At 43.4% G+C, this 11,270-nt stretch overlaps 1 protein-coding gene across 6 annotated transcripts in view; it reads left to right on the forward strand.

Moving 5' to 3' along the window:
* The window catches only part of Csnk2a1 (casein kinase 2, alpha 1 polypeptide), a 55,322-nt gene that overhangs the window by 39,846 nt on the left and 4,206 nt on the right, over positions 1-11,270 (forward strand). For all 6 annotated transcript variants that reach the window (XM_030247076.1, NM_007788.3, XM_006498657.4 and 3 more), the window contains exons 9-12: positions 6,248-6,349; positions 7,713-7,813; positions 9,018-9,166; positions 10,567-10,653. In XM_030247076.1, the coding sequence (XP_030102936.1) occupies positions 6,248-6,349; positions 7,713-7,813; positions 9,018-9,166; positions 10,567-10,653 (439 nt within the window). The remainder of the gene's footprint in view (positions 1-6,247; positions 6,350-7,712; positions 7,814-9,017; positions 9,167-10,566; positions 10,654-11,270) is intronic.

Below are 11,270 nucleotides of genomic sequence, written 5' to 3' on the forward strand. Positions count from 1 at the left end.
GTCCATAAGGACCACCAGAAGCAATTTGCTTTCAGTTGGCAAGGCCAACAGTATACCTTCACAGTTTTGCCTCAAGGATATATTAACTCTCCTGCCCTGTGTCATAATTTAGTTAGAAGGGATCTTGATCGTTTGGATCTTCCACAAAATATCACATTGGTGCACTATATTGATGACATTATGCTGATTGGACCAAGTGAGCAGGAAGTAGCAACCACTTTGGACTCATTGGTAACACATATGCGTATCAGAGGATGGGAAATAAATCCAACCAAAATTCAAGGACCATCTACCTCAGTGAAATTCTTAGGAGTCCAGTGGTGTGGGGCATGCAGAGATATTCCTTCTAAGGTGAAAGATAAGTTATTGCACCTGGCCCCTCCTACAACCAAGAAAGAAGCACAACGTTTAGTGGGTCTATTTGGATTCTGGAGACAACACATCCCTCACTTGGGTGTGTTACTTAGGCCTATTTACCAAGTGACTCGGAAAGCTGCTAGCTTTGTGTGGGGCCTGGAACAGGAGAAGGCCCTTCAACAGGTCCAGGCTGCTGTGCAGGCTGCTCTACCACTTGGACCATATGACCCAGCAGATCCGATGGTACTTGAGGTGTCTGTGGCTGATAGAGATGCTGTTTGGAGCCTCTGGCAGGCCCCTGTAGGTGAATCACAGAAAAGGCCTTTGGGATTTTGGAGCAAAGCTCTACCATCATCTGCAGACAACTATTCTCCCTTTGAAAAACAGCTCTTGGCCTGCTATTGGGCCTTAGTGGAAACTGAACGTCTGACAATAGGACACCAAGTCACTATGCGACCTGAACTACCCATCATGAGCTGGGTACTATCAGACCCTGCAAGTCATAAAGTGGGACGTGCACAGCAGCAGTCTATTATCAAATGGAAGTGGTATATACGTGATCGGGCCAGAGCAGGTCCTGAAGGCACAAGCAAGTTACATGAAGAAGTTGCTCAAATGCCTATGGTTTCTACTCCTGTTACAATGCCATCTGCTGCCAAGCATGCACCTATAGCCTCATGGGGTGTTCCCTATGATCAACTGACCGAAGAGGAGAAGACTAGAGCCTGGTTTACTGATGGCTCTGCACGTTATGCAGGCACCACCCAGAAGTGGACAGCTGCAGCATTACAACCCCTTTCTGGGACAATCTTGAAAGACACAGGTGAAGGGAAATCTTCACAGTGGGCAGAACTTCGGGCAGTACACATGGTATTACAGTTTGTTTGCAAGAAGAAATGGCCAGATGTACGATTATACACTGACTCATGGGCTGTAGCCAATGGATTGGCTGGATGGTCAGGGACTTGGAAAGATCACAATTGGAAAATTGGTGAGAAAGACATCTGGGGAAGAAGTATGTGGATAGATCTCTCCAAATGGGCAAAGGATGTGAAGATATTTGTGTCCCATGTAAATGCTCACCAAAAGGTGACTTCAGCTGAGGAGGAGTTCAATAATCAAGTGGATAAGATGACCCGTTCTGTGGACAGTCAGCCTCTCTCCCCAGCCATCCCTGTCATTGCTCAATGGGCACATGAACAAAGTGGCCATGGTGGTCGAGATGGAGGTTATGCTTGGGCTCAGCAACATGGGCTTCCACTCACCAAGGCTGACCTGGCTACAGCTGCTGCTGATTGCCAGATCTGCCAACAGCAGAAACCAACACTGAGCCCCAGATATGGCACCATTCCTCGAGGTGACCAGCCAGCAACCTGGTGGCAGGTTGACTACATTGGACCACTTCCTTCGTGGAAAGGACAGCGTTTTGTTCTTACTGGAGTAGATACTTATTCTGGTTATGGATTTGCCTTTCCTGCACGTAATGCCTCTGCTAAAACCACCATTCACGGACTGACAGAATGCCTTATCTATCGTCATGGTATTCCACATAGTATTGCTTCTGACCAAGGAACTCATTTCACAGCCAGAGAAGTACGACAGTGGGCCCACGATCATGGAATTCACTGGTCTTACCACATTCCCCATCATCCTGAAGCAGCTGGGCTGATAGAAAGATGGAATGGCCTTTTGAAGACGCAGTTACAGCGCCAATTAGGTGGTAACAGCTTGGAAGGCTGGGGTAGAGTTCTTCAGAAGGCAGTATATGCTTTGAATCAGCGCTCGATATATGGTACAGTTTCACCCATAGCCAGGATTCATGGGTCCAGGAATCAAGGGGTGGAAAACGGAATAGTTCCACTTACTATCACTCCTAGTGACCCTCTAGGAAAATTTTTGCTTCCTGTCCCCATAACTCTAGGTTCTGCTGGCCTAGAAGTTTTGGCTCCAGAGAGGGGAGTGCTCCTACCAGGAGCTACAACAAACATTTCATTGAACTGGAAGCTCAGACTTCCCCCTGGTCATTTTGGGCTTCTAATGCCCTTAAACCAACAGGCTAAAAAAGGAATAACAGTGTTAGGAGGGGTGATAGATCCAGATTACCATGGGGAAATTGGATTACCTCTTCACAATGGTGGTAAGCAAGATTATGTCTGGAGTGCAGGAGATCCCTTAGGGCGTCTCTTAGTACTACCATGTCCTGTGATTAAAGTCAATGGGAAACTACAACAGCCTAATCCAAGCAGGATGACAAAGGACGCAGACCCATCAGGAATGAAGGTATGGGTCAATCCTCCAGGAAAAGAGCCAAGACCTGCTGAGGTGCTGGCTGAAGGTGAAGGAAATACAGAATGGGTAGTAGAGGAAGGTAGTTATAAATACCAATTAAGGCCACGTAACCAGTTGCAGAAACGAGGATTATAAAGTAATATGAATGCCCATTGTAAATTTACTAATGCGTTTGCGATTGTACGAGGAATAGTTATATCATGTTAGGCGTATTTACAACCTTGTTATTGTTTCATGTGAACATGAGATATTATTTGTGTCAAGTTGACAAGGGGTGGATTGTAGTGGCTATTCCTGGTTGTCAACTTGACAATATTTGGAATGAACTACAATCCGGAATTGGAAGGCTCACCAGTGACCCTTATCTGGAGGCTTGGAGATCCTTATCTGGATCTTGGTTTGAAGATCTTGAGCCATAGTGGCTATGGATTCCAGAAGATTGAATCTCCGAGTTAAGGAACACACCTTTAATCTGGGCTATGCCTTTCATCTGGGATTAAAGGTGTGGTGGAACACACCTTTAATCTGGGCTACACCTTTTGCTGGAGACAATATAAGGACATTGGAAGAAGGGAGTCTAGCTCTTGCTCTTGCTCCTTCGCCTGCTTGCTGCGTGAGACTGAGTAACTGCTAGATCCTTGGACTTCCATTCACAGCTGTGACTGAACGATTGTTGGGAATTGAGCTGCCGACTGTAAGTCATCAATAAATTCCTTTATTATCTAGAGACTATCCATAAGTTCTGTGACTCTAGAGAACCCTGACTAATACAATCAGTTTGTGCTTTGAGTAAGCCATTTATCATATCCATGGCTGTCCTTTTTTAGGGAAAACGTAAGATACATCAGTTGGGTGTGTGTGTGTGTGTGTGTGTGTGTGTGTGTGTGTGTGTGTGTTAATGTTAAGTTATGGTCCTAAATTTACATAAAGCAGAACCAGAAGATACTCATAAGAGAGTCTCTTGATGTGGAAGATGTGTTGTACGCACTTAATCCAGCTTTTAGGAGACAGGTAGAAGGATCAGTTAGTTCAAGGCCAGCCTGGGCTATGTGAGATTCTTTTAAAAAGAAACAAGCATCTTTTATACCCATCTTAAGTTGAGCTCTTAGGTTAAATATAAAGAGCACCCCACCTACTCCACACATTCCAGTTGTGGGGGTTCACACTGATATCCATCCTTGCACTTTGAAGGCTGAGACAGGAGAATTACCACAAGAATGAGACCTGCCTTGGGCTACAGTTTAAGACCCTGTCCTAAAAAGTGGAAAAAGGAAGGTGGGATGATGCCTCACAAGTTAAAAGCACTTGCTGCTCCTGTAGAGGGACTGGGTGCAGTTTCGACAACCTACATGGTGGCTCACAACAATTGGTTACTTCTGTCCTCTGCAGACACCCAGTATATACACATACAATTAAATCTTTTCTTTAAGTATGTAATTTTATATGTATGAGTGCTTTGCTCAATTGTATGTCTTGGGTATCACATTTATGCCTGGTGCCTGTAGAGGTAAGTCTAGGGTATTGAATTCCTTGAGTTACAGACATTTACATGCTGCTGTGCGGGTGCTTGGACTCTGACCTGGTCTTCTAGAAGAGCAGTCAGTGCTCTTAACTGCTAAGCCATTTTTCCAACCCCAAAATAAGTTTTTGTTTTTTGTTTTTTTTTAATATTTATTCTTTTAATGCATATGAATACATAGTTGCTGTCTTCAGACACACCAGAAGAGGGCATCGCCCTATAGATGGTTGTGAACCACCATGTGGTTGCTGGGAATTGAACCCAGGACCTCTGGAAGAGCAGTCAGTGCTCTTAACCGGTGAGCCATCTCTCCAGCTCATGAGTATTTGTTTTTTGTTTTTATTGGATAAACAGATTTACCCAGTGTTCTTTAATTCCTTAGGAGACGCTTCCGTACCCATTATTTCTGAGTTGTTATCAAATGCCTTAAAGTTTTAGGTTCTGCACTAAAATTTCATCTCAAAAATTGTAAAGTATGTAACCTTGATAGGTATGGTACCATATGGTGGCGCATTCTTTTTAGTCTCAGCACTCAAGAGGCAGAGGCAGGCAGGTCTCTGAGTTCAAGGACAGTCTGGGGGACATAGTGAGCCAGGGCTGTGCAGTAGTATCCTCTCTCAAAGAGTTAACTAAATAGGTTAGGCCCTCTCCCATCTCAAGGGGATCTTTAGATTTCTTCACATAGTAAAATTGCAGGGTTTTCTTCTGTAGGTGAAAAAAGTAGTTCAAAGTAGTATTTACAGTTTGCTTTAAAACTGAGTTGAGGGGGCTGGGCAGTGGTGTCGCATACCTTTAATCCCAGGCAGAGGTGGGCGGATTTCTGAGTTCAAGGCCAGCCTGGTTTACAGAGTGAGTTACAGGACAGCCAGGACTACACAGAGAAACCCTGTCTCAAAAAAACAATAACAACAACAACAATAAAAAAGATTGAGTTAAGGAAGATAGACAGGAACCTAGCATAACCAGCCGTTGAGAGGCTTCACTAGCAGCTGACTGAAACAGATGCATAGGCCACAGCCAAATGGGACAGAGCTCTGGGACTCTTAAGGAAGAGTTGGAGGAAGGATTAAGGGCCCTGGAAGGGATAGGAACTTTACAGGAAGCTCAACATCAACTAACCTGGACCTTCGGGGCTTTCAGAGACTGAACCACCAACCAAAGAACATACACAGGCTGGACCTTGTCCTACTACACATATGTGGCAAATATGCAGTTTGATCTTCTTATCCCCCAACAATTGGAGTAGGTGCTGTCCCTAAAGCTGTCTGTCTGTGGATCCCATTCTCCCAACAGGATCCATGTCTTCCCTCAGTGAAAGAGAATGTGCCTAGTTCTGCAGAGACTTGATGTACCGGTGGGGGGGGGGGGGGTAGGGGGGCTCCACTCTTTCATTGGAGGGGGTAATGGGATAGATTGGGATGTTACATAAATAAATTAATGGGGGAAAGAACTGAGTTGAGGGGCTAAGTTGGCTAAAAAGTTAAGAGCACATATTAATCTTGTAGCAGACCTAAGTTAGGGTCTCATGACTCTCCAGCTCCTGGTAATCATGCCTTTCTGGATGTTTTTGGTGAGGGGTGCTTCACTTTCACTCACATGCACATACTGTGCTCACCCCACTCCCCCATTCTAAACACAAATACACACTTAACAAAAAAATCTTAGGGAAAAATAAAACTGGGTTGATATGAGGTCTGCCAGTGTTTCCTAATGATCAGCCAATTGCCTAGCATGCACAAGGCTCAAGGTTCCATCTCTCGTAGTAAAGAAAAACCAAACAAGCCAATAACTAGGTGAAAGATGTTTCTGATGTTTCATTGTGAGCAAAGTAATTTTTAAAAAATATCTATTTTGGGGGCCCTTAACCAGCTTAGCAGTTAAGAGCACTGACTGCTCTTCCAAAGGTCCTGAGTTCAATTCCCAGCAACCACATGGTGGCCCATAATCATCTGTAATGGGATCTGATGCCCTCTTCTGTGTCTGAAGACAGCTACAGTGTACTCACAGACATAAAATGTCTATTTTGTATCTAGAAGTGATAGGTGTGGGAATGCATATGTGACAATGTTTTCTTTAATACAGATGTACGATTATAGTTTGGATATGTGGAGCTTGGGTTGTATGCTGGCCAGTATGATCTTCCGGAAGGAGCCATTTTTCCATGGACATGACAATTATGATCAGGTGATGACATGTTTCTCCCATTAAGAAATTTACTGACCTAGTGTAAAGATGGCCAGATGTGGAAACTCATTAGAAACTTCAGTGGGTCTGGGCTATCTGGTAAGTTCCAAGACAGCCAGAGGTACAATGTTTTAAAAAATTTAAAAACCTATTCAGATGTGGTTGTGCATTTCTTAAGTCCTTTAGTCCTTGCACTGGGAGACAAAAAACATACGGGTTTCTAAGTTATGGGTCTACACTGTGAAATCTTGTTTCACAAGTCCCTGCCCCCATCCCACTCACCAGGTATGGTAGCTCATGCCTTTAATCCCAGCACTCGACAGGCAAAGGCCGTGAGTTGAAGGCCAGTTTGGTCTACACAGCAAGTTCCAGGACAGTCAGCGCAGTGAACTTGTCTCAAAAAGTCGAAGAATTAAAAAAAAAATTAAAGTGCATTTGCCACACACCTCACCTCCCTAGCCTAGTTCATAACACATAATATCTGAGAGTTCTCTACTTGTTCAGATAACTTTACTGGTCCTTGAAACAGCTAGATTTAACCTTTTTGGGAGTGGGGGCAGGGAGTGTGTGTCAAGACGGGGTCTCTCTGTAGAACCCTGGCTGCCCTCTAACTCCCATCTGTAGACCAGGCTGGCCTTGAACTCAGAGACTTGCCTTTCTGAGTCTCCCAAATGCTGGGATTAGAGGCATGCACCACCACCTCCTAGATGCACACACATCCTTTTAGTATTTTGATCTTTCTTCTATGTGAAGTGAACATGTAAATTACTCAGTAGAACAAATACACAGAGGCCAGATTAACAGCTTAGAAGGCTTGTTCCTCTAGAAGAGGACCTGGGCACAGTTTCCAGCACCCATATCATTTGGCTCACAAACATCTGTATCCTGATGGCACTTGAAGTTTAAAGTCTGTAGCTTTTTGTCAAGTGCCGTACAGGACTGAGGGTACAGGGTGCAGAGAAACACCTTCAGATAGCTCAGTGTCTGTCTGTAGGCAAATCAGCAATAGAAGCAGTTGAAAGTAAAGCTAAAATGAATGCTGAAGTGTGTATGACATGTTCTAAAAGAAGAGCAGTTGTCATTTGATGAGTTGTAATGCAGAGGAAAAGACCACTAGGGGGACGTTTCAAGGGGAGAAAGAACCAGGCAAAGTAGTTGGCTTTTTCTAATGTTTTCTAATTCAGTTTATTTAAGAATTTTATATGAAATTTACTCCACTACACAAAGTTTGAATTAAACTTCATGGGCTAACATTTATTTGTAGGGCATATTAGTTTATTTGACTCACTTATTAGTTGCTGACCTGATTATGTATTATGCTTGTGGTGTGGGTGTTTTTTTTTTTTTTTTTCTTTGATATTAGTTGGTGAGGATAGCCAAGGTTCTGGGAACAGAAGATTTATATGACTATATTGACAAGTACAACATTGAATTAGATCCACGTTTCAACGATATCTTGGGCAGGTAAGTTATCCCCCTCCCAAAGTCTCTGGTTTTAGCAACTGTCTTACTGTCTTTGTCAAGAGTGCTAAGGTGTCTGGCCTCGTGCTATAGGATGCTGTTTGAGCGTGCGTCAGAGCATTGAATTGAATGGCCGTCTGCCCAGGTCCTCATGTTATAGTCAGGGTTCCTGTGATGGGAGTGTAAGTAGATCTAAGTAGAAGAGTACAGATAGATGAAACATTCAGATCGCTCTTGATAACACTTTACATCTTTGAAAGCAGCAGGACTAGAGAAGGAAGTAGGCTGGTCTGCTGACTGCTGCCTGGTTGGCAGTGCTGATGAGCCAGTCATAGGATGCTGGCCACTTAGAAGAGGACATAGGCTTCCTGATGCAAAGGCATTTATTTGTCTACAGAGTGGCAGAATCTCCAAGAATGGAGATGGGGGAAGAGCATTGGCTTGCTCAGCCCCCTATGTGTTGCACAAGAACATTAACAACCTAAGAGTCACCTGAAGTATGTTTCTTAAAAGACAGAAGGCCCAGTTTTTTTCCTTGGAGCAATGCTGTAGAAATAATTTTATTCCAATCCAGGGTTCCTACCCTACCGTTGACCATTTAGTTCCTGGTTAGAAGATACACACAAACTTTGTATTTACAATAAGCCGCAGTACCAGAGCTAGGCAGTTATCTACTCTATATGCAATTAAAATCTATTTCCTATTGATAACCTCGAGTTATGACTTACTATGCTTCATCTGGGCTGCTCTTAACTCCAATTGGCCAGCCCTCAGGGCCGTGTTTTCTGACTCCTAAGCCATGGCAAACTTTTCTTCCTCCTTACCTTCTCTGTCTCATGGTTCTCCTCAAACACCCAAGCCCGGGAACCCTTAAACCCGTGCATGTTTCTTCTGCCCAGCTATTAGCTGTTGGCATCAGAAATAACTAGGGGGCCAGGTCACATAAGGTCACTTGGGTCTATGCCTGGGCTCTCTGTCTCTGGGGCAACTAGGTCTTGAGGAACCAGTATTAGCATTAAAATACAAACAGCATCAGGCCAGCCCACTACAAAGCAACACTGTCGTTGTCAGTTGCCTTCTGTCTGTGGTGTTACCCTCTGTAAGACAGTAGTGCCGCAAGGCTGTTCTTTGGATTTTAGTCCTCGTTGCTGTTGGTTAGACTTCTGTATCCTGTGGCCCATTTCTTATTTCTAGTTTTGCCTTACAGACACTCCCGTAAGCGATGGGAACGCTTTGTCCACAGTGAAAACCAGCATCTTGTCAGCCCTGAGGCCTTGGATTTTCTGGACAAGCTGCTTCGATATGACCACCAGTCACGGCTCACTGCAAGAGAGGCCATGGAGCACCCTTACTTCTGTGAGTTCAGTTTTGTAGCCCTTCACTGCCCAGAAGACTCTGAGGCTAAAGAAAGCTTATGTTGTAAATAAGGTTCTGGACTGAGTGTTCTAGCGTTCTAGCTCAGCTCCTATTAGTCTACCAAGAAGTTATTTCACCCATTCTGAGCCTCATTTTCTTTCTTTTTTTTTTTTTTAAAGATTTATTTATTTAATATATGTGAGTACATTGTTGCTGTATTCAGATACCCCAGAAGGGGGCATCTGATCCCATTACAGATGGTTGTGATCCACCATGTGGTTGCTGGGAGTTGAACTCAGGACCTCTGGAAGAGCAGGCAGTACTCTTAACCACTGAGCCATCTCTCCAGCCCGCCTCATTTTCTTCAGATGCGGGGCACTGACAGCAGTTGCCATGCAGAATTTGGGGAAGCGGGCTGGGATCTAGGCAGTGCCCAAACACTTACTTAGTATGTGCGAGACCTTCAGTTTAATCCACAGTACTACCAAAATTAAAAAGTACATGATAATGTTTAATGAAATTTCATTGTTTTTGTTTTTGTTTTTAATACGGGTTTGTGCCTGTAATCTCTATACTAGGGAGACCTAGACTAGGTTCACTACATGCTCCAAATCAGACTGGGCTACAATCAGTCTACTTAAAAGGGGGCGGGGGGGGGGCGGAGTTTACAAACATTTATTTTCCTTCTGTTTTCTAGTGTCTGGTTTGACCTGGTTGAGTATAGTAGATTTTGATCTGACCCACCTTTGCTAATCATTTGTTGGAGCTAGAGAGGTTTACAAGTCTTTCTATTGTATGAACTGTAACGTTTATGGGTATATAGCCAACTATGCTTTTGTGAGTGAAATGTTACTCCCACCTACTCTAGACTTGCAATGTTGTTTGCTTTACTATTGGATTGTTTGCTGAAGAATAATGCGATGATTTTCCAATTAGTCAGATAGCCTGTCGTCCAATCCACTATAACTGAAACACATTTGGGATGACAAGTAAAGTTTATGGTTATATTCTATCCTGCACAGGCAAACACCTTTGGCCTACTCGGTCTTCTGCTCTGGACCAACTCACTAATACTAAATTGTTGTCTTGGCCAGGTTATGTTGTAGTGTCCCATTAAACATCTATTTAGCCGTCTTCATTTTTAATTAGCTATATAATAGATCTGCTACTCATCATCCTACCATTGTATTTACAGTTAGCTTTTTAACTAAAGTTTGAACAGGTCAAGTGTTTATTATGTAATACTTAATGTGATTTCATAGTGAAGGTAGTTGCTACTTTATGTTGAAGTGATATAGAGTATAAATTGAAGGCAAAGATTGAAGATAGCTACTCTTACTTCTCCCAGCTAGTTTTGTACTTTAAGTAGAACAGAACCAACCTTATTCTCTGTTTTCTAGACACTGTTGTGAAGGACCAGGCTCGAATGAGTTCCACTAGCATGGCAGGGGGCAGCACACCTGTCAGCAGCGCCAATATGATGTCAGGTTGGTGATTGGTCAACTCTGTGGTAGAAAGTAGAAGAAAGTTACTGTTCTTAGTTTCAGTTTCCTTTTTGTGCCTGGATACCCTTTCTTCTCTGTAAAATTCTGAGTGGTCAATGAGAACATTGGCATGCATTTGGGTGGAAACCAGAGGTCAGCCTTGAATGTGGTTGTTCAGGAGCCATCCACTTGGTTGTGTTGAGTTATTTTATGTGTGTGCATGTGCACCACAAACCATGGCTTTCTCCCTGGAACCCACCAATTAGTTTAGGCTAACTGGCTAGACAGCCCCAGGGATCTGTCTTTTCCCCTCCCCAATCCTAGGTTCTCTTGAATGGTGGGGATCAATCAAACATTGGTCAGTGTGGTATATATAATCTGTGCTGCTAAATGCTTGGTATACTTTTAATGACACTGATTTGTAAAATATCAACAGTGTCTCCCCCTAAATTATAGTATCCCTACAGAAAATTTCTTGCAGAAATTTGAACTCCCAACAAACCATGAAGAGCAAAGAGATGTATTTATGTGTGTGTGTGTGTGTATGTATGTAGTTAGTGATTAGTTTTTTGAAAGAGTCTTGTATAGATCAAAGATATTTCTCACATACACCTTTCAAC

The sequence above is a fragment of the Mus musculus genome, chromosome 2, assembly GCF_000001635.26.
Source record: "Mus musculus strain C57BL/6J chromosome 2, GRCm38.p6 C57BL/6J".
Classification (NCBI taxonomy): domain Eukaryota; kingdom Metazoa; phylum Chordata; class Mammalia; order Rodentia; family Muridae; genus Mus; species Mus musculus.